This window comes from Aotus nancymaae, unplaced genomic scaffold (assembly GCF_030222135.1).
Source record: "Aotus nancymaae isolate 86718 unplaced genomic scaffold, 86718_ANA_hifiasm-v0.15.2.pri h1tg000007l, whole genome shotgun sequence".
Classification (NCBI taxonomy): Eukaryota; Metazoa; Chordata; class Mammalia; order Primates; family Aotidae; genus Aotus; species Aotus nancymaae.
In genome coordinates, this window is record NW_026988418.1 from 66,480,112 (window position 1) to 66,507,661 (window position 27,550).

At 39.9% G+C, this 27,550-nt stretch overlaps 1 protein-coding gene across 2 annotated transcripts; it reads right to left on the reverse strand.

The window, feature by feature from the left end:
• Nucleotides 1-5,519: 5,519 nt before the first annotated feature.
• PRPF38B (pre-mRNA processing factor 38B) lies at nt 5,520-14,393 on the reverse strand. 2 transcript variants are annotated; one of them, XM_012468020.3, is made up of 6 exons: nt 13,834-14,393; nt 10,963-11,031; nt 10,532-10,683; nt 10,389-10,449; nt 7,869-8,092; nt 5,520-7,537 (listed from the first exon to the last, which is right to left on the reverse strand). In XM_012468020.3, the coding sequence occupies exons 1-6, from the start codon at nt 14,107-14,109 to the stop codon at nt 6,679-6,681; spliced, it is 1,641 nt and encodes a 546-aa protein (XP_012323443.1). In that variant the 5' UTR covers nt 14,110-14,393; the 3' UTR covers nt 5,520-6,678. The 2 variants fall into 2 exon arrangements, with proteins under 2 accessions (XP_012323443.1, XP_012323444.1); XM_012468021.3 differs by lacking the exon at nt 13,834-14,393 and adding an exon at nt 13,365-13,570.
• Between the last annotated feature and the right edge of the window lie 13,157 nt (nt 14,394-27,550).

Here is a 27,550-nt window from a genome sequence, read left to right on the forward strand (position 1 = left end):
AGACAATATTTTCTTGCTGGCATTAACAAGAATAGACAGATTAAAAACTCGATGTTAGGACATATTAGAAAAACCCTTACTGATCAGGGATTCCTGATTATTACAATAGAAGACATCAGAGTTAGGCTCCTGGGTCCAGGGAAGAGAAACTCAGGCCACCTTAAGGAAAACAGAGAAATTGCAAGGATATCCACAGACCAGACTGGGAAAAAACTAGAAGGAAAAAGCCAGCAGGAAGTGAGGCAGCTTCAGGGTCCAGTGACTCTTTCCCACAGCCACTGTTGTAAGACAACTATGTCCACTCTTCTAAGGACTGGCTAATTCTTAGTTTTCAGTCAAAATTCTCAAAGAAGCCTGTGTGATTCACTTATACAATTCTCAACAAACTTCTTGGGCTGATCCCTTTATACTAGACTACTTCATCAGCTAGCCAAAGGAGGCAGCATCTGTATGATTGGCATCATTTTAATACATTGTATCATTCAGGGTCCAATCCAGAGACAGAAAACACAAAATCATTCCAAGAGGGAAAGTTTGATATAAAGAATTATTAACTAGTAACGGGATTAATTATTAAAGGTAAAGAGAACTCTTAAAAAATACAGTAATAGTGGATGCAAGGAGCAGCCATTACCTCTAGTGCTGAGGCAGAGGATCCAAGAAAAGAACAGATTTGGCAGAAGTGGCCAGGCTCACACCTATAATCTCAGCACTTTGGGAGGCCAAGGAGGGAAGATTGCTTGAGGCCAGTAGTTCAAGACCAGCTTGGGAAACACAGTAAGACCCTATCCCTATGAAAAAAAATCGGCCAGTTGTAGTGGCACCCGCCCATAGTCTTTCCTAGCCACTCAGGAGGCTGAAGTGGGAGGATGGCTTGAGACTTGGTTGAGTCTGCAGCGAGCTATGATTGTGCCACTGCACTCCAGCCTGGGTGACAGAGCAAGTCTCTGTCTAAAACAACAATAACCATCAAAAAACAAAAAAAACAAAAAACCAAAACCAAAAAGAAAAACGTTTGGGAGATGTTCCCTTGCAAGACTGAGGTTCAGACCTTGTTGGAGAGGGTGCAGTTGTAGCTTCTCAGCAAATGCTGAGATGCTGAAGGTGGGAGCTGGAGAGCAGAGGGTGTCAACAAAACTGGCTAGGACACCGCCACTAGGGTGCCACTGAGACTTACTGGGAAACCTGTGGGGTCCTGCTGAAACTCCTGGGCAGCTGCCTGCTGGAGCACTAGCAAACTTGCTAGGAAGCTGGCAGGGGAACTAGTGGACTTGCGGGGAACTCCCACTTCTCTCAATGAGATGCTACGGAAATTTGCTGGGGGATATGTATCACTGGGTGCTCTACATGCCGCTGGCCCCTACACAATGCAGAAGCAAAAATAAAAAAGAAAACACATCTCCCTCCAGCATCTTCCACTGACAAGTTTAAGATTATGCCAGCTGGCAACAGAAAAATGTTTAAAAGTCCAGCTCCAGAATCACAAAGCTGGGAAATAAGAGGTGGATGTGGAGCTAGAAAATGTATAGATAACTGGCACATCCAGAACTCACTGGCTGTCTCTGCACAAGGTTCAGCATAACTCATGGAACACTTCATTCAGGAAATGTTCACTGAACCAGTACCTGGATTGACTGGATGAATGCTGCATTTAAGACATTCACTCTATTGGTATAGTTGAATATCCAGGACACTGACTGAAATTTCTAAATGAAAGGGAAGGAGAAGACAAGGGATCTTCTCTTGCATTAGCTCAGCAAGCATTGTTTGTTTTCACTTAGATTAAATGTTTATTTTGGATGTTAGGGGTTCACAGCTGATGGAATTTGTTGGAGGGAAGTGGCAGGGATGTGTGTGACTAATTCCACTGACTCAAGAAATAGAGAAATAATTCAGCTTCAGAATGGCCAGAACAAGAATCAGCCAAGGAAAACAACTGAAGATTGGTGGACTTTTAAGTATCTACAGATCAGGGAAACTTATGTAAGGATTTCTTTGCAGTAAGTAGTTCTTTTTCCAATCATTGGCAAAACCTCAGGATTTACATGAAATGCTGTAAGGTCAGTTCTCTTTTTACAATAGGCTGAAAAGGCACCCTCCACCCCCCCAACACACACACACACACACACACACACACCCCTATATGTATCTGTGCAATACATTGTGGATCATGATTATGTAAACAGAAATCCTTTGAATATCAATGCTCTGAGAAATCAAATAATGGATTTTAAGTGAGCCATCATGCTAACATTTTCCATTTGTGTTCATGCCGTTATGCACGTCGTTTCCCACAATAACAAATGTAGATAGACAATGGTCCCAATAAATGCCATTTCAGAGGTACTTGCAAAGTGCTATGGTACCTTACAGGATGGAAGGATGGAGGGGGAATTTCAGAGACTGACACTATCAAGAAGTGTTTCTTGCCACATGAAATCAGCTCCACTTAAGAGGTCCTATAATTTAGTCATTCAAGGCTGATTTCAGCATTTACATGATAGAATCAAACTAGGGCCAGAATCAACGCCCACCAGTTGGCCAATATCACCTGACAATTGGTCAACTAGTCAGTGAGGTTGCACGTTGGCATCAGTTGAAAGATGTATAAACTGCCAGTGGTGGGACCTCGTCTCTACTAACCAAAAACTTTATATTCATAAAGGACAACTTTTAGGGAAGAAAATTAAGTGAATACCATTGCCATTTTTTCTTCCTCTGCACCTTTAAGTAAAAAAACAAAATAAATACTGCATTTGGAACTAACTGTCTGAGTACTGTTAGGAACTTAAATTTTTGGTTTTAATGCTAATTCCCAAATACTGTACATCTAAGCATAGCTTAAAAAAAAAAATCAGTTAATGAACAGAACCGACGTCCTAGGGCAGTTAGTGAGTTCCTTTGAAACTACACACAAATTTTAGGGTACTTTTTTTCTTGATAGTCTACCTCTGTCACCCAAGGTGGAGTGCAGTGGTGAGATATCGGCTCACTGCAACTTCTGCCTCCCAGGTTCTAAGCAATTCTCCTGCCTTGGCCTCCTGAGTAGCTGGGATTACAGGCACCCACCACCAATCCCCACATATATTTTTCTTTCGAGACGGAGTCTTGGTCTGTCACCCAGGCTGGAGTGCAATGGCATGATCTCAGCTCACTGCAACCTCTGCCTCCTGAGTTCAAGTGATTCTCCTGTCTCAGCCTCCCGAATAGCTGGGACTAGAGGAGCATGCCACCATGCCCGCCTAATTTTTTTATTTTTAGTAGAGACGGGATTCGCCATGTTGGCCAGGCTTGTCTCGAACTCCTGACCTCGTAATCTGCCCGCCTTGGCCCCCCAAAGTGCTGGGATTACAAGCGTGAGTCACTGCACCCAGACAGGTACTTTTTTTAAAGACAGAATTGTATCTTTCATCAGATTCCTAAAAAATGGGCACAGAACTCAAAAGTTAAGAAGTGTTGCCTTAGAGGAACTGAGGAACTAACCCAGAGTGAGAAATAAACTGGGCAACATTAAAATGAAGAATTTTTTTTTGAGACAGGAGTCTCACTCTGTGGCCTGGGCTGGAGTGCAGTGGTGCTCACTGAAAACTCCGCCTCCTGTGTTCAAGCGATTCTCCTGCCTCAGCCTCCCGAGTAGCTGGGATTACAGGCTCCTGCCACCACGCCAAGCTAATTTTTGTATTTTTAGTAGAAACAGGGTTTCACCATGTTGGCCAGGCTGGTCTCAAACTCCTGAACTCAGGTGATCTGCCCGTCTTGGCCTTCCAAAGTGCTGGGATTACAGGCGTGAGTCACCGTGTCCAGCCTAAAATGAACATTTTATATTAAAAACTAAGATCGATGGTATACTACTCCATGTATATAAATTCCAAACTGAACATTAAAAACCAGGCAAAGATATTAATACATGGAAAGGTGAAATCATTTCAGTGAGTACAAAAACTGGATGGAGGATGCTAGTTATGTTAAGCTGTATTTTTTTTTTTATTATACTTCAGGTTCTGGGATACATGTGCAGAATGTGCAGGTTACATAGGTATACACATGCCATCATGGTTTGCTGCACCCATCAACCCGTCATCTACATCAGGTATTTCTACTAATGCTATCAGTCCCCTAGCCCCCTACCATCTGACAGGCCCCAGTGTGTGATGTTCCCCTCCTTTGTCTAAGTGTTCTCATGTCTCAAGAAATGTGAGATGTCTTTCATAGCCACTTGTTTTCCCAGTTTCTCAGGAAGCCACTCTCCAAATAAATCATGCATATATATAGCAATAACTAGCATAATTTACATGTTCTCATACCTACCATAATTTTCCTCAAAAGCAAACATTATTTAAAAATCACTTAAGAAGGGCTGGGTGTGGTGGCTCACACCTGTAATCGCAGCACTTTGGGAGGCTAAGGTGGGTGGATCACTTGAGGCCAGGAGTTCAAGACCAGCCTGGGCAACATGGCAAAACCACTCCCCCTCCAACCCCTACCAAAAATACAAAAGGGTGTGGTGGCATGTACCTCTGGTCCCAGTTACTCGGGAGACTGAGGTGGGAGGATCACTTGAGCCAGGGAAGTGGAGGTTGCAGTGAACAGACTGCACCACTGTACCCAGTCTGGGTGACAGAGCCAGGCCCCATTTCAAAACCAAACCAAAAAAAAAAAAAAAAATCCCACAAGAAATCAAATGTATAGTGACTATCATCAAACTATCAATCAAGGCGATAGTTTGCCTCCATTTGAAGTAAGTTAAATGCTTTCCACATTTTACCTAAAATACACAATCAGGTAAACATTTAATGTGGAACCACATCCAAAGTAGTAGCCCCATAATCTAGGTATGCTAAAAATAGATTTTCAACACAAGACAAATCTAGTGGTTCTCATATTTACGATTTTCTAATTTCTAGGTGTCTATAGTACCAATTCACTTGATGCTCAATTTAAGACCACAGAATTTTCTTAAAAAGCATATCCTTTTTAGATGAATTCTGCGAAGTGTACTCATTTGCTCCATTTAACACCTCTGCAAAGTGGCTTCTGAGTGCCCATTAGTTAGCCAGTATAACCAGTGAGATAAAACAAACATCAATGTGTGGCGGGATCACTACACTGTCAGAATACTCAGTTTTAGCTCTAGCACTGACGACATTACTTTGGGCCTCTATTTTCCTTTCTAAAAAGAATTGGGTCAGTTATCTTAATTTCCTTCATGTCCAAATTAAAAAAAAAAATGTTAACATATTGTCCAAGTGAAAGGTATCTCAAAAAACATCTTTGACATGGAACAAATTAATCAAATGACACATGTAACAACCATGACAAAGGGAACTGCCATGATCAAGAATAAGGATTATTATCACATACCCAATCCCAGTCTATGCATTTCTTTAAAATTCACTTGTCATCTGGCCACTAAGACATCGCTGTACAAAAAGTGTGACTCTACTGGAGTTTCAATTTCCACACTAAAAATATGTTTTAAAAAAAGTCAACAAATTGGGGAAAAGCCAAGACCCAGGATAAAGGATTTAATCCAGTATTTATTCCACACTCATGATGGTTCTCTGTAATCAGGATACAAGTCATAAGAACAATCTATCAAATAATTTGCTGATAGTCTTAAATAATGCAGCATAGCATTACTTTTAATACTTCTCTGTTCTAGACTAACTTTAAAAACTCCAACAGTAATCTCCATTATCAATAAAAAAAGTTGGGAATTTTAAAAAAAGGATACTATATCAAGCTGTTTCATAATTTAAGGATTTTCCATTTATAAAAATGCTTTGGAAGCTTGAGGCCTGAATCTGTTTCTCTACTCATTTGCCCCACCCTCTCCCAATTACATGTTAGTACAGGGTTCTGCAAGAATGCTAGGCTTTAGACATTAATTTTTTTCTTTAATATAGTACTTCAAAATCTGAGAAAGAATTCAAGAAAAAAGATTACATGTCATGTATTTTTTCAAATAAAAAAGGAAAACTAAGTGAATAAATTTTAGGCATACTAAGTGTCCCTTTGAGGTAGAATGCTAAAAGGACTTTTCATGAAATCACAGCCTAAAAACCTCTGCATCAGAAACTAACTTCTCATAAATTCTCTCTAAGGGTAACTGTGGAGAATATTAAGTGTAACATATTAACAAGAGCCTTCCAAGATAATATACAGTGGACAAGAATGTTAATCCTACAATGCTGCCTTCATGTATATTGACAGCACATATTTCTCCTATAACAGACATCCAAGATCCATTCTCAAAGTCTTTAGCATTCTATTACGAAAAGCACAGCCATGCTAACTTCAGTACACAAACCATAATCCCACACCTACGAAACAAAAATAGATTAGTGGCAGTTTATTGCCTTATACAAATTTGACCAACATGGCAACCATGCCAAAGGAATTAAAACATTTCAGGACGTATGTACAGACTGTACATTTCAAAAACAATAAAAATGCAAGAACAATCTGCGCATCATGTATCAAACTTAACAACTGAGTGAAAACATCAATGCAATAAATGGAATTACAAAGGCACTTCCCTACACAAAAGAGGAAATGAAAATGCAGCCTACAGGGAGAGCTTGAGGAGTGCGAACTACTGCACAACCTCAACTTGGGGGAAAAAAGCAGATTTAATCATTTATAGGATTCAATGTGATCCACTTTTACAAAATATTTTCACACAGTCTCCTCTTTGTTTTTATGTTGTTTTTCTTGGCTCTCTCGTTCTATACTTTGGCTCCTTCGATGATCATGTTTGTCTGACTGGTCCTTACTATCACTGTGATCTCGTTTGTGGGAACGTTCTTTGCTTCCACTACGCTTTCTAGATTTTTCTTTGCTGGGGCTATGTTCCCATTTTTTTGATTTTTCAAGACTGTCAGTTCTTCCTTGACTGCCACTTCTACTTCGTTTATTTGATTTTTCTTTACTTTCATTTTTATGTTTACTTGATTTCTCTTTGCTTCTACTTCTACTTCGTTTCCCTGCATTTCTACTTCGACTCCTACTTCTGTGTTTCCTTTCTCTGCTTCTGCTTCTACTGTGTTTTTTCTCTTTCTTGGAATCTTTTTTGTCATCTCTGTGCCGCCTATCATCTTTGTCTTCTTTATGTTTCTTCTCTTCTACCTCTCCCCTACTTCTCTGTTCCTTGGACCTCTCTCTTGATCGCTCTCTCTCTTTTTCTCGGTCGTTTCCTCTTTCCTTATCATAGTCACGATCTCGTCTTCTACCTCTCTCATTTTCTTTCTCTCTTTCCCGATCCCTGTCCCTTCTATCCCCTTTCCTATCACGACTCCGACTGCGACTTCTATGCCTTTCCCTACTTCTGCTGTGCCTGCGTTCTAACCCCCGATCAATACTTCGGGATCTTCGACGTTCTTTCTCCCTTTCTTTGGCTTCACGCTCTAGTCGCTGGCGTTCTTTCTCTCTTTCTAATTCTCTGTCAAAACTAGAAGACCCATGGCCCTCTCGATGATGACTTCTACTTCTTGATCTTCTTGGGGACCTCCGTGGACTCAGAGATCTCCTTGGAGACCTAAGGAAGACAGAGAGAAAAAAAATTTCAATGAATAAAGCATGTAAAACTTTTTCATAATAAAACTTTCAATGGCATTATTTATTCAGGTCCTCAAGCTTAAGTCCATGTCAAGAAATCATTAAAGCAAAAAATTTGATTGTTCTCATTTATAGATGCATAATTTTACAGAAAAAGTCCTGAAAGGAAGAAAATAACTTTTGGGGGGTAAAAGTGACAAACTAATAAAATAAACAGTAAGAACAAATTCCTAAGAACTTGCTATTTCTTAGAACCATTAACTTTGCATAAAACATACATAAAAATAAGCATAATTCAAGAGTGACATTACCTTGAACGTCTGCGTTCAACATGTCTGTCTATTTCCTCAACGCCTTCCTTCCCTTCTTTCTTAATTTTTCTAGGTCGGGTTTTGATCTGTTGATCAATATTCTTTTGAACTGGAACTGGAATTCTTGGAAACAAGGTAGAAAACCACTCCAGTTTTGTGAGAAAAGATCGTAGCATTTCTCCAATGGTCATTACACAGCCTCCACCAGCCTTTACATCTAGGTCCTACAGAAACACAAAAGATGCCCTAGCCGTCAAAAATGTGTTTCTATACACACATGAATACTATAAAAATATTACCATCTTTGGATTCTCAATACAAAAAAATTCTAACAGAAAAATTTTATTTTCATATCCTAATCTGGCAATGAATGAACAGAAATATTTGGGCTTAGTGTGTGCATGCAGGTGAGAACAAATCCTGCAGCCGCATGGGCATAAAGGGAATTGATCTCACTCAGTTAACAATATGAAAAAGCCCCTTACATTTCTAAACTATGTGGAACGATTGACTTAAATTTACATTCCACATACCTACTATGTATTTATTTCTGTGGACATATTTGCACACATCATACACCTAGCACCATAACCTAGCTACATATGATCTACTTTAGATAATTCCTGTCTAAAGGTTATCTTTTAACAGCTCTAATATAAAATGAAGCCCTAATAAAACTGGAAGCAATAGCAAACCAACTGCCATGAAGCAGTGAGGTTTCTAATTTAGTCATGTAGAAAATAAATAAATGAACAAATAATTGGAAACGCATAATCCATGATGACCATTGTCTCTGAAAAGGGTCATTACCGCATGAAGGCCTTCTTGCTATGCCCTCTCACAGCTCAGGACATGTTAGTCAGCTATTGTCAGTCCCAAACCTATAGTGCAAGCACACAAGGAAAGTGAGATTTGTTATCTAAACAGGAAAACAAGAGCTAAAGGTAAAACTGCTTGCACTCACACACATTTAAGTGTTCAGATATACAGTATTTCCAAATATAATCGCTGCAGATATCTAAGGAAGAAAACAATAAGTTAGCTTAAACAGAGGACCTCAGGTTTGTAAACACAATAAAAAACATAAAATAGAGGCATCTAGAAACAAAACCAATACAACACCAATTATGAAGAGGAACATGCTTTTTTAAAAACAGAAGTGCTTCAGTCAGTCTGAAAAACCCATTTAAAGATAAACAGACCTTAAAGATTGTGATTTAAAACACATTTTACTTCTTCTGAGTTAACTCAGTTAACAGGCCAAAAAAAAAAAAAAAAGGTAGAGAAAAATAAAAATTCTGTGTCTAAATGAGTGAGATTTTTTTTAGGTGTGCAAGTAATGACAAAATACATTTCCATTAGAACCACCCTTTAATTCAATAAATTCTTTGGATGAACTCTGTAAATAGACTACTGACACATAGCACTCAAAGTCTGCTTTATGAACCTTAAAACACAAAGTAGCAGAGTGGGCAGACATATGGATAATACAGCTCATTATTTCATTATTGAGTATACTTTGAGATGTTGGACTTCACCTATGTAAGTAAATTAATGCATATATGATATTGTTTTGTTTTGAGAAAGGGTCTTACTCTGTTGCCCAGGCTGCAGTGCAGTGGCAACAATCTAGGCTCACTGCAAATTCTGCCTCCTGGGCTCAAGTGATCCTCCCACCCCAGCCTCCCAAGTAGTTGGGACTAAGATGTATGCCTGTAGGCTCAGCTAATTTTTAAACTTTTTTTTTTTGTAGAGATGAGGTCTCACTATATTGCTCAGGCTGGTCTTGAACTCTCAAAGTGTTGGGATTACAAGGGTGAGCCACCATGCCCAGTTAATGCATACATGATTTATTTTTTATTATTCTCTCGTAGTACACACATACATATATGATTTAAATCTGACTTAATATTTCAGATTAGGGAAACTCAAATTCCAATTAAAAATTTTTTTAAAATATTTATGTAGTGTACTAGGAGTCAGAAAGCTGGAATTAAAATTCTGTCACCTTGAACAAGTCATCCAAACACTTAGCCTATTTATGTAACACCCAGCTCTTCAATTCTGCACTTCTATGCAAGTGGAAATACTGATACTTGGAAGAAGTTAGAGGGTGAAGAACTGAAATCTTATAGAAGAAAAAAAAAGCTGCAGTTAGTATTCTATGTGCATGTCTTTTATCACCTCAGTCTTGAGCATGACCCGTCTTGAAAAGTCACTATCAACTATACAATTTAGGATTAATACAATACACAGAACATAATTAAGAAGAGAAAATTTTCCAATAGTTACCAAATACATTTAAACAATTAAAAAACAAGAAAATAAAACTCCAGAAATTTACCCTAAAATACACAAGAGCCATCAGGTCTCAGGAAAAGGACATTAATTCCAAAAGTATCTGACTGAAATAAATTTAACTACAGGAAATTCTTGAAGACATTAAACCACCAATAAATAAAAGATAATAAAAAATGAACGTAATCAGAGGAAAATAAATTATTACCCTTTTTGACATACCTCTTCATCATCAAGGAAGGATTCAAACCAGTCCCATAGATCTGTAGGGGGCTGTGTATATCTAGAATTACAAAAAACTATTATTAAACATATGTAAATTAAAATGAGGTATTTACTGGAAATATACATAAATGCATGCTCACCTTATATACATAAATCCAAGTGCTCTAATATATGGAGAGTCTGTGTGTGTTATAAGACCCATCACTTGCTTACGGGTTAACTTGAGGGTAAATAATTTGTATAACAGGCAAAATGCTGTAGAAACAATTCCTCCTGTTCCAACACCTCGAACCTTTAGGGGAAAGAGTTAAGAAAAAGTAGTAAAATAATTAACAGACCCTTAATACCAATTGATTAATCCTGTTAGGTATTAATAACAAGCCATAATCCAGAACTAAGAAAGAAGCATTAAAAAGTTACACTTTTCTAAACCTATTTCACTGAACACTTGAATTCAGATTTAAAAAACTGTCAGTTAAATGTATAATTGACAGACAGGTCTCTAGTTTTCTAAATATAAACGTAGTTATCAGACACAGAAAAACTGAAAAATGCACGTACTTCTACTTACCCCTCCGCACATCCCTGTCTGGCCTGCTGTTTTCCTGCTTCCTTTCTCCCATGGTTCAACGTGTGTGACCTGAAAATAGAAAAGAGGAACACAACAAACATTCATACTTTAAATTCATTTAAAAGCTTGATAAAAGTAAACCCAAGTCCATAACAGAGCAGCTCTTCCAAAATTATTTTGTCATTAAGTATATATTATGTTTACTGATATCAAATGTGTAAATCATTTTTGGAAAAACTGCTTAGACATTTAAACACCACCCATAAAGCTACACCTTAATAGCTTTGCAGAAGAGAACTCCCACTAAACTAGCTTTATAAAGAGCTGGTATCTATATCTGGGAGTCAGAAAATTTCTATAGTCTCACTTGGTTGCAAAAACTATTTGATAATATTTTAACTTTGTACCTTATGAGTTGCTTTTAAAATATTTTCCTTGAAAAATGGATTTAAGTCTCCAATTTAAAGCAAAAAGTATTAATGAAGTTTAAGCATTAATTTGAAAAACTTCAAAGTATCTTCAATAGTTCAATTTTACCGTAATTTAAAATCTACATTATAAAATTAAGGAAAATTACTTGAAAAAATTGCTAAAACAGTAATGAGTTACTTGTGATGCAAAATTATGGAACTTTTTATTTGTACGTTTTGTCCACCACGATCAGGTTTATTCCTGATTAAAGATAAAATTACAAAGGCCACACTTACAGAGATCATTGTTATACTTAAGCTTCAGCCTTATTATATGTGAACCAATCCAATTATTCCCCAGAGTATAAACTCTGTCAAAAACTGAGTGTGACTAGTCACTGGCATTTATCACTGGCATACACAGTATCATATTTGCTAAGTGGAACATCTTATAAAAACCATTCCTTATCTAAAAATAGCAACAACAACAACAACAACAAAAGAATATTAGCTCTAAAAAGAATCCAAGGTCTTTTGGGAAGACCCATCTTGGTTTTTTTTTTTTTAAACAAAAAAATCCCATTTTTTTTCACTAGGTATTTCTAACACTCTATTTCCACCCACAAGTGGTAACATTTTGTAGTCCTGAACAATGGCTTTAGATAGAAAAGCATGCATTTAAGTTTAAGCACTACACTATTTTGCAGTGCTTTAACGTTTCCTTTCCTCCCCACAGATTGCTTATGTAAAAGATGTTTCCATTCCTTAACGGCTAGCCAAAGTCAGGGCTGGATGCAATACAAAGTTGCAAACCTACATATTTCAGTGAGTATTTAATCTGAATGTCTTGATAATATTAATAAAAAGCTGGGTCTTTAGTGTTTTAACGGAATTTAAAAACAATTCCTGGTAGAATCTTGTTTCAAAACACATTTGAAACTTAAAACCGAGTCTTTTCTCTATTACATTAACATTTTGCCTATGTTAGAAAACAGAACCTGCCGCAAAAAGAGCAGGAACCAATTTTCAACTGTTTAAAGTTTACTGCATAAATAAAGCTAAGGATTAAATGTTATTCACCACACTGAATTCATGTTGAAAAGGTCTTACCTTTTAAAAACTAAAAAAACTAATTCATAGAATTACAATCAGACCTACTATAGACTCTAGTAAGAGGATTCCAAATTTCTTTGTATACTTTATTGACCCAAAGTTGAACTGTATTCCTCAAGATGTTTTCTATAAAAAGCAACTAATCTCTCAAAATCCTTCAATAACCTAATTACTTAACTGGGAGGAAAAGGTGGGCAAAACAAAAGAGAATGTCCTTTTGTTAACATCTCTACACTAATACGTTCCAACGACAGAAAACACTTTGTGTGATCTGTCAAGTTTTTAAAAATCAATATAGACAGAAATGGATTGTATATTAGATACTCCAGATTAAATATTTAAAGACCACTAAGGCTATTATTAATATTCTTTAAAATAGAAATTAACCTTCGGAGGCCTGGAAGATTTTTTTATACTACATAATTTGCAGGGAAGTGGAAAAAGCCTACCTAATTGGCGAAAAGACCAAAAGCAATGGCCAAAAAAAAAAAAAAAAAAAAATCTAATTAGCCGTTCATTTAACCAGGGAAATGCATTTATGGCGATTGAGCATGATTAATAGTGCATACCTCTACCTGCGACCCTGGGCTGCTCCGAGCCTCGCTGCAAGACTGAGTCAATCCTGCTAACGAAACAAGAACTGAGACAAGAGTGCAGTGAGGAGGCGCCAGGTGAGCTCCCCAGCACAGCCAAGCCAGCACCGACCCTGCCGCAGAAGCCCAGGGCCCAGATAATTCTAAATAAGCCCAACGCACAGGTGGCTGAGACCTCTTACTCCTGACTTCCTGCTGGGAAAATTTCCAGGCCTTCTGTACACCTCTAGAAATGGCACCTCTCCACCCTCATCCCCCCTACCCGACCCGACACACACGCACTGACCATTTCCCTGTCTGGATCGGATAGTGAGTACCAACAACACGAGGCCAACACTGAAGTCATTACACGCCCTGGCCAGGGGTGAGCGGGAGAAGCACCAACAAGTTGGCGCTCAGTAGATCCACGTCAAAAGGAATAATTTTAAAGCTGTAAACTGGAAAGGTTTCTGTTACTCTTTCTTCCTCTCCCCCACCCCTCCTGCCCAACTACCCCCAAGGGTGGGCAGGAGGTTGGGGGAGGAGAGAGATCAATAGTGGCGGGCTCTCCCGGCCCTAAAAATCTAAAATGGAAACGAGAGGGCGGCCCCAGTCCGACCCCTCCCAAACAAGACTACAGGCCGCAGCTCCCACCTCGCCGAACCACCTTCCCCCACCCACAAATCTTCAGATTTCAGGGGCCGCCACCGCCCGATTTCCTTCCAAACCCCCTCTTTTGAACTTACCCCCAAGCCCAAGGCCTACACGCTTCGTACCTTAAAGTAGATCTCGTCCACCACCTCGTGGTAGGTCTTGAGCTCGTAGAGCTGTACTTTGAAGTAAGGCGACGACAGGATGTTGGTTAGGATCATGGGGTTGAGGTTCATGGTCTTCTCGTTGCCCCACAGCGGGAGCACATTGCCCTGCTTGCCCGAGACCGCCGGCTTGGTGGCGCCGCCGCCGCCGCACTGCTGCTGTTGCTGAGCCGCGGCAGCGGCTGCCTGGTGCTGCGGCTGCGAGTTGCCCGTCAGCGCGGGGCTGTTGTTAGCCATGTTGCGGCGGAAGGAAGGAAGGAATGAGGGAGGGAAGGAGGGGGGGGAGGGGGCCAAGCTCGATCTCGCTCTTCGGGACAACGGTCCGGGACCCTACTCCATGGAACGTCGTCGGGAGAAGGGGCCGCCTCACTGTGCCCCAGCTGGGTAAGGGAGGGTAAGCGGGACGCCGACAAAAGCACCCCGGGCCGAGAGCAGACAACGAAACGCAGACCGCGAGAACTCCACGCAGAAGGCGAGCCGGCGGCCAGGGAGCTCGATCTCTTCCGCCAACTGCCCCTGGGAACAAGATGGCGGGCCCGGCGGATATGACGCTATGCACCCCAGCGTTCCAAGCTGAGCTGGCGGCCAATCAGAGACGCCCAGGTGGGCTGGAGCGTCCTCTAACTAGTTCCCCGCGATCTCTGCACTCTGAAGTCGCTGCAGTGACCTCCCTACTTGACTCTTGGGGATTTCCCCTGAGAATTTTGGGGCCGGGGGAGAGGGTGATAAGCCTAATCTGTTGTTGTATTTTGACTGGGGCTTGATTTCTTGTGTGGAGAGTTGAGCCAGAAAGAGTTCGCAGGGCTGCGATGTGCTTGCTAATATTGTGACTCTGACTCCTGCAGAGTATCCGAGAGGGTCTCCTGGGGTCTCAGTTTTAAGGTTCTCTGGAAGAGACAATGGTCAGGGACCCCACTCCTCCATGAGATTCTGATCAAAGGTCATGTCTTTCGCCAGCCTCTAGTGTCCAGCCAGAGGTCTTAAATTTATTCACCCGTAAGATGAGATAACATCTGGCTGGGCTGTTGTAAGCATTGAAAGAGCTAATGTTCTCGTAGCGCCTAGTAGACGGTTCCAGGCATCTGGTAGGCGCCTTTTTTTCCTTCCCTGCTCCAGATCTTTCGATTCTAGGTATGCGTTCAGAGTGGTAAACAATGGGCGTAATACTGTGAAATGGGAGTGGGGGTGGGGCAATGGGAGGAGGTGGGGAAGCGGTGTAAAGACGAGTCAGAGTCGGTCTCAGCTCTGATAACTTTTACCTACTGATTACTTAGGGAAGATTCATGGTGTTTGGGAGTTGAGAATAGGATACAGAGGACACTGAGGTTTTCACAGGTGGAATAGGGTTGAGTAGTTTCATCCGTAGAGAGCAGCCGGAACGTTTATAGAAGCGGGGAAGAACAGGCTGTTGGAGAGGCGCCAGGAGATATGCGTAAAGAGGGAGTATTTGCTGTGAAGTACCTGGAGTGACAAAATGAAACAGGAACTTGATGACATTAAAATTTGAGGGTTACATAACGACATCCATAATTCCCAATGTCTACTAAGATACTATTGTTATTCGGGCGCGGTAGCTCACGCCTGTAATCCCAGCACTTTGGTAGGCCGAGGAGGGCGGATCACCGGGAGTCGGGAGTTCGAGATCAGCCTGACCAACATGGAGAAAACCCGTCTTTACTAAAAATACAAAAATTAACCAGGCATGGTGGCACATGCCTGTAATTCCAGCTACTGGGGAGGCTGAAGCAGGAGATTCCATTGAACCCATGAGGTGGAGTTTGTGGTGAGTCGAGATGGTGCCATTGCACCCCAGCCTGGGCAACGAGAGCAAAGCTCCTCTCCAAAAAAAAATTGAAAAATAAAGATACAATTGTTAACATTTTCTGGTTTCAAGGCATTCTTCACAGAGCTTGCCAGAGTTATTCCAAAAGTGCATCACTACCCTATTCAGAAACCTTGGATTGCTCACTCAGTGACATCCTAATTGCCTAAATCCAGTGACGTTTTTTATTCTTCAATATATTTGTTTTCTCCTTGTGGCACTTTTAATCATTTACTCTCTCCTACAAACTTTTGGGTTAGGAAGTTTGAATGTGGCAATCTTAACCTCAGTGGCACATACACAGGAGGAGAAAAGAATAAGATGTTGGGGAAAATCCACATCTGGATGAAAATAAACCAGGAGAGAGAGAGAAGACAAGCAGAAAAGGAGGTAAACCAAGAGACAGTTGTATGACACAATACAAGAGAATAGAAAAGACAGTGAATGAATTGAGTGATTGATTAATGTTTAGAGCTGTACAGTATGACCCCTGAGAGGAAAAGCAGTTTTCACATTCTTCCTAGTTAATCTTGTTTTTCTCTAAAGGGGTTTTTATTAACTTACTTCCAAAGGAAAACTGAAGATCCTAACCCCTCTATAATGAGTTAATCACTTAAAAGTCCATAGAAAAAAAAGCTTTTTTGAACCCAGTTTTTACTTTTTGTGTATATATTTTTTGCCTCGATAATAAGTTTGTTGAGTTTATCCAGTGACACTCACATTGCCAAATCTTATGCACTATTTTTTTTCTTTCTCTTATGCACTATTTTTAATTCCTCAGATACATGATATTTCTGTATAGTCTTGGACAGTCTTTACCCCTAGTCTCTTTGGATGAAGAGCTTGATAGAGAGGTTGAGTTTGATATCTAAATCTCAGTGGCATCAAACTCAGGGAGCCAGGTATTATGATAAAATGCTTAGCATAGTCAATGAATCCCTACAACAGCCTGAAGATGTTATTTTTTATCCCCATTAAAAAAAAAAACTTTATTCAGTTATAATTGAAGAATTCTACACTGCACACATATAAGGCTGTAAGTTTGATCAGTTTTGACTTATATTTATGCCCATTAAACCATTACTGCAGTAAAAATCATCATCCATCATTCCCAAAAGTTTTCTTGTGCCTTTTGTAATCCATTTCTCTAACTTCACACCCAAGCAACCACTTTCTGTCAGTAGAGACTAGTTTGCATTTTCTTGAATCTTAAATAAATGAAATCCTACACAAAGTTCTCTTTTTGCATCCTTATTGCATGTATCAGCAGGTTGTTTTTTTTTTTAAATTACTGGTTAGTATTTCATTGTATGGATTTATCACAATTTATTTATCCAATCCCTGATGGGCACAGCATTTTTATTTGTAATAGCCCCAAATTAGAAGCAACATAAATTGTTAAAAATGCTGTGGACATTTGTGACTAGACTGTGTGGACATTTTTTTGGGGGGGGTGGGGACAGAGTCCTGCTCTGTCACCCAGGCTGGAGTGCCCTCTTTAAGCAGGAAGTACCTGGATAGACTTGAACCCCTCTTCACTATGCTATTTTCTCTTTCTTGAGACCATAATATGCAGCAGGAAGACGTGAGCATGGGGGAATATAAAGGATCAAAGATTTGACCAAGATATTTGTCAGGAGAAAATGAGGAGAGCAAAATCACCTGGTGACCATCCAGCAGGACCTGGAGACAAAAACTTATCTGAGGAATTCAAAAGTAATTAGGCTTCCCTATTATCTAACACAGGCATCTGGTTCCAGGTTTTTCCTCCCAAAATTTATAAGTAACTAGAATTTCCATACATCTCCGGAATGCATGCATATCAAAACTCATTGTGCAACCCTAGCTGACATTAAGGCACCAATTTGGACCTACATGGCTAATATGGTCCAAATTGCCTATAAGCTCCCACTTTAAGGTCCATAAATACCCCTAAGGAAAAATCCACCGTGGCACACTCAGTCCTCTCTTGCTGCGGTGCCCTGCTGCACTCTTCTGCAGCATTCTATTTAATAGAAGTTTCCTTTTTAAACCTGTACTGTCATCCGTAAATTCTTTTTACTGACCTGTGAGTTGACCACTTTTTGATGCCAAGGCTCTAACACCCCGCCCAGTACTTAAGAAATACCCAAACTGTTTGCTGAGGTGGTTGTACATTTTTCATTCCCACCAGCAGTGTATGACAGTTTCAGTTGCTCCATATCCTCACCAACACCTCACATAATAAATATGTTTTAGTTTTAGCTATACTGGCTGGGAGCAGTGGCTCACACTTGTAATCCCAGTGCTTTGGGAGGCTGAGGAGGGCAGATCCCTTGAAGCCAGGAGTTTGAGACCACCTGGAGCAACATAGTAATACCCATCTTTCCAAAAAAAATCAAAAAATTAGCCAGGCGTGGTGGTGCTCACCTGTACACCCAGCTACTCCGGAGTGCAAGAGGGAGGATCACTTGAGCCCAGGAGTTTGAGACTGCAGTGAGCTATGATCCCAACGCTGCACTCCAGTCTGGGTGACAGAGAAATCTTGTCTCTAAAAAGAAAAAGAGAACTTTTTTTTTTGCCATTCTAATGGGTGTAAGGTGGTATCTCATTGTGGCTTTAATTTACATTTCCCTTACCACTAATGATGTTGAACATTTTTTCAGGTGCTTATTGGCATTTCTATATTTTCTACTGTGAAGTAAGTTCAAATAATTTGCCCATTTTCTTATCTTGTTCGTCTTATTGTTGAGTAGCAAGGGCTTTTTACATGATCTGTATATAAGTCTTTTGTCTATATGCATTGCAAGTATTTTTGTACAGTCTTTGGCTTGCTATTGAATTATCTTCTTTTTCTTTTTTTTTTTTTTGGAGACAAGGTCTCTTTTTGTCACCCTGGCTAGAGAGCAGTGGTGTGATCGTAACTCACTGTAGCCTCAAACTCCTAGGTTCACATGATCCTCCTGCCTAAGCCTCCCAAGTAACTAGGAGTACAGGCATGTGCCACCACACCCAGCTAATTATATATTATTTGGTAGAGAAAGGATCTCACTATGTTGCCCAGGATGGTCTTGAACTCCTGGCCTCAAGTAATCCTCCCTTCTCAGCCTCCCCAAAGGCTGGTATTATAGGTGTGAGCCCCTGTGCTGGGCTGCCTTTTCATTTTTTTAATGATGTCTTTCAAAGAGCCTGTTTTTTTTTTTATTTTAATGTAGTTCAATTTATCCATTTTTTGTTTTATGATTCCTGCTTTCTGTGTTCTGAGAACTACCAATCCCAACCCCACAGGAGAGTACAATATTCTCCTATGTTTTCTAAAAGTGTATAGTTTGGATTTTTACATCTTGGTCTTGGATCCAGTTTGAGTTAATTTTTGCCTATGGTGTGAGGTAGGGTTGATGTTCATTTTTTCCCTTACAGATACTGAGTTGATCCAGCACCATTTGTTGAAAAGACTTTCCTTTTCCTTTGGAATTGCTTTAACACTTTGTCAAAAATCAATCAACCCTACCATGTGTGGGTCTACTCTGGACTGTGTTCCATTGATCATTGTGTTTATCTTTTCACTGATACCAAACTGTCTTAACTACTGTAGCTTACAACAGTAAGTTTTGGAATCAGGTAGAGTAAGTATTCCAACTTGATTCTTCCTTTTAAAAGTCGCTTTGGTTAGTCTAGGTCCTTCTAATTCTTTGTATGTCTGATCAGAGACAGAGTACTGGGCTGAATGGGTGATTGTCACACCAAGGCTCAATTTAAAAAAAAGCCTAGCATATTGATATGTATTGGTGCTCAGTGAACATGTATCATTCTTGAATAAATGAATAAAAGATTAAAATGACTGTCAAGTATAACTAAAATAAAAGAAACTACACATTTGATTATTTAGAACAACCACAAATCTAGAGTAACATAAGAAGCCATTGACTAAAGTACACAAAAATTGAAAATCTGAAGCAATTGGTGGTTTGTGTTGAAGAATCAAGAGTGTTGGACAAAGCTACCCATCTCCTTGGTTATTATTCCAAAATACTGAATCAGATGAGTTATGAATTGAGGTTTAAGAATTACCATGCATTAACTAGGTGAATAAGGGGAACAGATATTCTAGGTAGGGCAAACCTGTGCAAAGGCTCTGAGGCATGAAAGAACAGATGGTGTGTTTGGAAAGGGTTGTCACTATTAAGGCACTTGACTATTTTTTCAGGGGCAAATTAAAAACCAGTGGTGGCCTAGTGTGGTGGCTCATGCCTGTAATGCCAGCACTTTGGGAGGCCAAGGCCGGTGGATCATTTGAGGCCAGGAGTTCAAGATTACCCTGGCCAACATGGCAAAACCCCTTTTCTACCAAACAACAACAACAACAACAACAACAACAACAAATTAGCCAGGTGAGGTGGTTCATGCCTGTAATTCCAGCTTCTTAGGAGGCTGAGGCACAAGAATTGTTTGAACCCAGTAGGCAGAGGTTGCAGTGAGCCGAGATCATGCCACTGCACTCCAGCCTAGGCAACAGAGCAAGACTCTGTCTCGAAAATAAATAAATAAATAAAAACCACTGGTTCATACAAATGCATGTAGCTGAATAATGGAGCTGAATATCTGCTTGTCATCTCCAGCCTCCAGAGGAAGGGTCTATGCCTTTCATCTAATCATTCCAGGCCCCAGGCACACAATGATTGACATATAGTAGATACTAAATAAATATTTATTTATTGAGAGAACAAATGAATGAATGACTTATTGGTTCTACTTGGCTGGAGAGTAAGACTGATCCAAAGCCTTCAATGAACGTGAGAATAGTCCAGGAAGTCAGTTAATGACATGTTAGGGGAAAGAAGATATAAGTCTTAAAGATGCAGCAGTTTTATTCATGGGAGGAATATTACAATGTAAGATAACATAAGAACGAACCTGAATTATTTAAATTATGGCTATTTGATTATGGCCATAATTTGAAAATTATTGAAGTTATTTAAATTTACCTTGAAAATGTTATAATAGTCTTATTCTCTTTTAAAATCTAACAGTTAACTTTAATTCCCATGAGGAATCTAAATTCTGATACAGTGTTTGCCAGGGACATTTTTGTGTGACTGCCAACTCTGTGGCATGGCCAGGGTTACAGATGGAAGTGATCCGCTCAGCAGATGGGTCATAAATTTGTTGATACTAGATTCATTTTAAGCTGCTGATAAGAAATAAGAACTATTCAGAGGTTATATCTCAAACCTTTGGAAAAATTACACAAATGAGATGAAATTACATCTCATTTTTTAGATAGAGTCTTACCTCTGTTACCCAGGGTGGAGAGCAGTGGTGCCATCTTGGCTCCCTACAACCTCCGCTTCCTGGGTTCAAGTGATTCTCCTGCCTGAGCCTCCTGAGTAGCTGGGACTACAGGCACCTGCCACCAGGCTCAGCTAGTTTTTGTATTTATAGTAGAGATGGGGTTTTGCCATGTTGGCTAGGCTGGTCTCAAACTTCTGGCCTCAAGTGACCCTCCCAAAGTGCTGGGATTAGAGGTGTGAGCCACTGTGCTTTGAGCCAGAGTCTCACTCTTCTTGCCCAGGCTGGAGTGCAGTGGTGTGATCTCACCTCACTGCAACCTCTACTGCCTAGGTTCCAGTGATTCTCCTGCCTCAGCCTCCCAAGTAGCTGGGTTTACAGGCACCTGCCACCACACATGGCTAATTTTTTTTTGTATTTTTAGTAGAGAGAGGGTTTCACCATGTTGGCCAGGCTGGTCTCGAAATCCTGACCTCAGGTGATCCACCCACCTTGGCCTCCCAAAGTGCTGGAATTATAGGCGTTAGCCACCGCACTTGGCCCAGCCTATCTTTTAAAAGACAATTCTTTGTATGTCTGATCAGAGACAGAGTACTGGGCTGAATGGGTGATTGTCACACCAAGGCTCAAATGAGATTAGGTAATAGATTCCAAACCTTTTTTTATCCTTTGATTAATTGCTTTTGCTGCAAAATAAAGTCAGGATTGAAGAGTTCTGACTAGTCCCTTCTTTATTTGGCCTTTGTAAACCCATTGCTCCTACTAAGTGAAATTGTCTCATTCACAGTGCTATTGATGGGGCAACCCTATGTGGCCATGATTTATACCAAGTGACCCTGGCTCTCTCATCACAGCCAGTTAGACCAGAGGTGGCAGTAATCTACATGCTAGCTAGTCACCTGTCATAGAGCTCCCTTGAGAATAGATGATCTAGAGCTTCCAGCTCCTTGTAGGAATTTGAATGGGGAACAGAATCAAGCAGTTAGCAGTACACACTAAAACAGAAAGAATGGAATGAGATAGAGAAAGAATCATTCAGATTCATACTCAGGTTCTGAGTAAGCAGAAACCAAAAATAAGCAGGAACTATCAAGTGGAGAAAAGATTAAGTTCTCAAATCAGTATGCTATGAAAATGTAGCATAATCACTATCACCCTTTAAATATTTATTAAATAACTTACAAGTAGTACAACAGCATAGGTTTGTGAGGTTCTCCTGTATACATGGACATTCAGATTGTTTTAAGGGATTCACTTTTTCACTTTCCAGGTCCTCAACTTCTATACTATATTTGTATCTAAAAGTGGTGATGTAATATGGGTTCTTTGTTCCTGCCTCCTCCTCTTCCACATTGCAAAATAAAGGTACACATCTCACTCATCCAAATCTTATACTAGTGCATTGTCCTGAGGTATAAAATCCTCAAGGTACCAAAGTGCCATTTAAAAAAAAAATGGTGTTGGAAAGACCAGGTATAATTTCCTTTCACGAGTCAGGTAGTTTCCAATGTTTTGCTTTCAACAAAATAGGTGAAGGATCTAACGAAATTGTCCACTGAGAGATCATCAAACATAATTTTGATTTGAGACAGGGTCTTGCCCAGGCAGGAGTGCAGCAGCCTCTGCTTTCTGGGCTCACACTATCCTCCCACCTTAGCCTCCCAAGTAGCTGGGACTACACGCATGTGCTATCATGCCCAGCTAATTATTTTTATTTTTTGTAAAGATGGAGTCTTGCCATGTTGCCCAGGCCAGTGTTGAACACCTGAGCTCAAGCTTTCTTCTCACCATGGCTTCCTAAAGTGCTGGGATTACAGGTGTGAGCCACTGCACCTGGTCATTAACCATAATTTTTGATGAAAGCTCACCAGGTCATTTTAGCATATAACTTGGAACTCTTTCAAAGAGTTGTCACACTGCTATAACAAAACTTTGAGGTCCATTACTCATTACATAAATGAGGTTTCTCAACATATCTGAAAAAGGAAAAAAATAGGGATAGGATTGATGCTTAACTGTCTCATTTTATAAATCAGTAATATTCATAAACAGCTATATGAAGTAATTGTTAAAAAGATGTGTCATCTCATCAAAAGATATAGTTATAATAAAATGCCACTTTTTATGTTTAATAATTACTTATCAATATTTATGTCTATGTTATTTTGATATCAGTTGTGTCCTAATAGTAACTGTTTAAACAGTCAAACAGAAGAAAAAAGTTTTAGAACTTATCAGCCTTATTGGAAATAAAGCATTTTAAAAACATGGGTAGTTTTATATAATAATGTGACCAATAGGAGATGTCTGGACATAAAAATATTTGTTACTAGGATAAAATTTTATCCTCTCCATAGCCAGATATGGACTCTGTTGCTAGCAAATATCATTAGTTTGCCAGGAGATCTGTAATTACCATATTTATAAGAATCACGTTTGCTTGCTTTCCTAGGACTATTTCTCTATAAAGGGAGAAGATGGATTATAGATCTTCTACTTAACTCCTTCCTTTCCAGTCATTGATAGATGAAAATGGTATTTCATCGTTTATTTTAATTTGCATTTTGAGTGTTGAATATTTGTTCATACTTATAATTGATTTTCACTTCTTTTTCTGCCTCATAAAAATAGCAACAAAATATTGAAAAACTGCAAAGTAGATGAGTCAAGTGGCTGATACCTAAGCAGACTTGAGAAATAGGAATCTTAGCAGGCTGTGGAGCAATCTGGTTTACACAGCTAAACTTTGCATGAGGCTCAGGAATTGGGAGCACCAGATAACACTAGAAGAGAGTATGGTATGCTAAAAATAGGGGGAATGGTAGAAAGTCTGTTTAAGAGTCAGTGAGATGTGGCCGGACACGGTGGCTCACACCTGTAGTTCCAGCACTTTGGGAGGCTGAGGCGGGCAGATCACGAGGTCAGGAGTTTGAAACCAGCCTGGTCAATATGGTGAAAGGCTGTCTCTACTAAAAATACAAAAATTAGCCAGGTGTGGTGGCATGTGCCTGTAGTCCTAGCTACTTGGGAGGCTGAGGCAGAAGAATCGCTTGAACCCGGGAGGTGGAGGTTGCAGTGAGCCGAGATCATGCCGCTACACTCCAGCCTGGGCAACAGAGCAAGATTCCATTTCAAAAAAAAAAATTAGTGAGATGCTCAGATTCCTTCCCTATCATAGCAGAAGCCCAGAGATTTAGTCTTGGAAGAGGGCAGAACATAGATTCTTCAGTTTACCAGGCCCATTTAAGAGTGAAGATCTCATGCAGAAAAAAAAGCAAGAAAATTAGAGGACTGACCTCCAAATAATGGGATCTCATTAAAAAAAAAATAGGGGAGGAAATAATTTAATCATAACTCAGTGCTATTTATAATCTTTCAGGCTGACCAATATATTTGATTCATATTAGCTGTAAAATGACATTTTCTAAGCTTTCACAAATGTTGGGGATAGTCAAAGGGCCTTTGCTCAGGTGATTAAAAGGTGGGGCTTGCATTACCTGTCCCCTAGGCAATCATACCAAAGTGGCAGAATGAAAGAACTACGATTAAAAACAAATTAAGAAACATAAAGAATGGATAATTTATAGAAGTTGTGCAATGACCTGCCTGTAGAGCTCAATAATCATAGCTTAAGTTGTCAGTGTGTAAAGGCTGAGGCTGTAATTGGCTAAAGTTCTAACTGGCTAAACTACCTAGGCAGGAAAGCTCCCCTTACAAGCAAATATAAGATATATAATTAACCATAGAAGAAAACAGTAACTTCTGGGTCATCTATAGAGTCTGGGTAGTCTCACTGTCCTGTCCAGGCTATAAGAAGCTTCTCTTCTAAGTAAGGCATTTCAGTTCAAGCCAGCCTGTTTCTGGGTTAGTAAACTCACAGGTAGTGAGTCTAACTGCAGGCTTTCTTTTGTTTGTTTAGGGGGAATAGAGCAGTGGAGTGGCCATGCAAGGGCCATTTCCCACCCAAAACGTGAAGGTTCTGGACCTACCTATTCTGGGTTACAACTAAGGGATACAGGGAAAAGAACACTGAGCCCTCATCCCCAAACCTGTCCAAACTAGCATGTAAGTTTCAGGAAATCCCCTCTCTGGACTAGCTATTCCTAACATCTAAAAGAAGGAGCCTGGGCTAGTAACGCATAACATTTCCAAGTCTAGGATCAAACAGATCTCTTTTCTTCAGAAACGGCCCTAGGCAAACTCAGAACAGGTCACCACCTTCTAAATGTCTCATTAATCCTAGTATGGAACCTCAGCGCCCCATGTTGAGGGATCTCTCAGAGCTTCCTACACCTCCCCTGAGTGCCCTCCACACATGGTCCTCAAGAGTCAGTTATTATTCCTCCCTAAAACATAGCATAATCTGGTGGATTATGATCTAAACTGCACGTGGGCCAGGGCTCCTCTGGGTAAAGACTTGAAGGTGGAATGAACTCCCTCAGCGATCTTCGGGTCTTCTACTTCAACTTTTGATGAAAAATTGTATATATTAATTTAAAGATGACTGAGAGATCCAGAATGAGAAAACAACCCACAGACTTGAAGATAATATTTCATGAAGACAGGTTTTAACAATGATGCTTCAGGTCTGATATTGCCAGACATTGCCAGCAGGCTTTGACTATTGTTGCCATGGGTCATATGTCTTTCTGACCTAAGGAAAGAAAGTGCCCCCTTCCCAAAACAACAGATCCTTTAAGCCTATTTTGGGTATACTGGATATTAGGTGTTTGAGGGAGCTTGAATTCAGAATCAACTGACAACTAACTCAGACAAATGGAGATTAAAATGTCATCTAACAATTGTTACTGACAAAAGCTGGATTAGACGTGTTAACCCATTTCCTGTTTAGAAAAAAAAAGTGCAGCTCGCTGCCAGTGCTCATTTCTCAGGGCAAACAGGAAATGGGTTAAGAAAAATTATCAGGCTGGGCACGGTGGCTCACACCTGTAATCCCAGCATTTTGGGAGGCCAGGGTGGGAGGATTGCTTGAGCCCAGGAGTTTGAGACCAGTCTGGGAAACACAATGATACCCTGTCTTTACAAAAAAAAATGAAATAAAAAATTAGCCATATATGGTGGTGCCAGCCTGTAGTCCCAGCTTCTTGGGAGGCTGAGGTGGGAGGATCGCTTGAGCTTGGGAGGTCATGGCTACAGTGAGCTGTGATCACATCACTGCACTCCAACTTGGGCAACAGAGTGAGACCCTGTCTCAAAAAAAGAAAGAAAAAAATAATATCAAGCCTCAGAAATTAAAGTAGGATGACTGCATGTCCTTTCATTGCTCAAAAATTTGAAAACCAAGAGATAAATGTTTTTATCAGTCAATTCCTTCATCTCCACCTGAATAAGGTGTTTCAACTTTTTTAATGGTTAAGCAACAATTGTAAAATCATATGCCAGTTCTTCTCCAAGATTTCTTCAACAAGCTTATTTCAAGTTTCGTTGCCTTTCTTGCTATGTTGACCTGCTTATATAAAGGCTTGGCAGCTAAATCACCAGCAAACTGCTTTCCCTCGGCCTCCCCAGTAGCTCAGACTACAGGTGTGTGCCACCCTGCTCGGCTTTTGAATATCTTTTCATATGCCTGTTTGCCACTTGTGTATCTTCTTTGGTGAGGTGTCTTTTAGGTCTCTTGCCCATTTTTTGATTGGGTTCTTTTCTTATTGTTGAGTGTTAAGAGTTCTTTGTATATTTTGAATAAAAGTGCTTTTTAAAATTTTTATGAGTACATAGTAGGTGTATATATTTATGGGGTAGGTGTTTATATATATTATGAGTATTTGATATAGGAATGTAATGCATAATAATCACATTATGGAAAATAGGGTATCTACCCCTCTAAGCATTTAACCTTTGTGTTACAAACTATTTATTTATTTATTTAGACAGAGTCTCACTCCATCACCCAGGCTGGAGTGCAGTGCTCAAGTGATTCTTGTGGTTCAGCCTCCTGAGTAGTGGGAATTATAGGTGTACACGATCACACCCAGCTAATTTTTGTATTTTTAGTAGAGACAGCATTTTGCCATGTTGGCCAGGCTGATCTCGAACTTCTGACCTCAGGTGATCTACCTGCCTTGGCCACCCAAAATGCTGGGATTACCAGCATGAGCCACCATGCCCAGCCATCCACTTATACCACCATGCCCAGCCATCCATTTATTAAAGACAAACTAATACCATGTACATTTTAAAATAATATACATGGTATTAGTTCATCTTTAAATATTTGGTGGAATTCAGCAGTGAAGCCAGCAGGTCCTGGGCTTTTCTTTACTGGGAAACTTTTTATTACATCTTTGATCTCATTCTTGTAACTGGTCTATTCAGGAGTTGGATTTCTTCATGGTTCAATCTTGGTGAGTTATATGTGTCTAGGAATTTATCCATTCCTCTAGATTATCTAATTTATTGTCATATAGTTGCCAATAGTAACCACTAATGATCCTTTGAATTTCTGAGGCATCAGTGGTAATGTCTCTTTGTTTGCCTCTGATTTTATTTATATGGGTCTTCTCCCTTTTTTTCTTTGTTAGTCTGGCTAAAGTTTGTCAATTTTATCTTTTTTTAAAAAAACCAACTTTT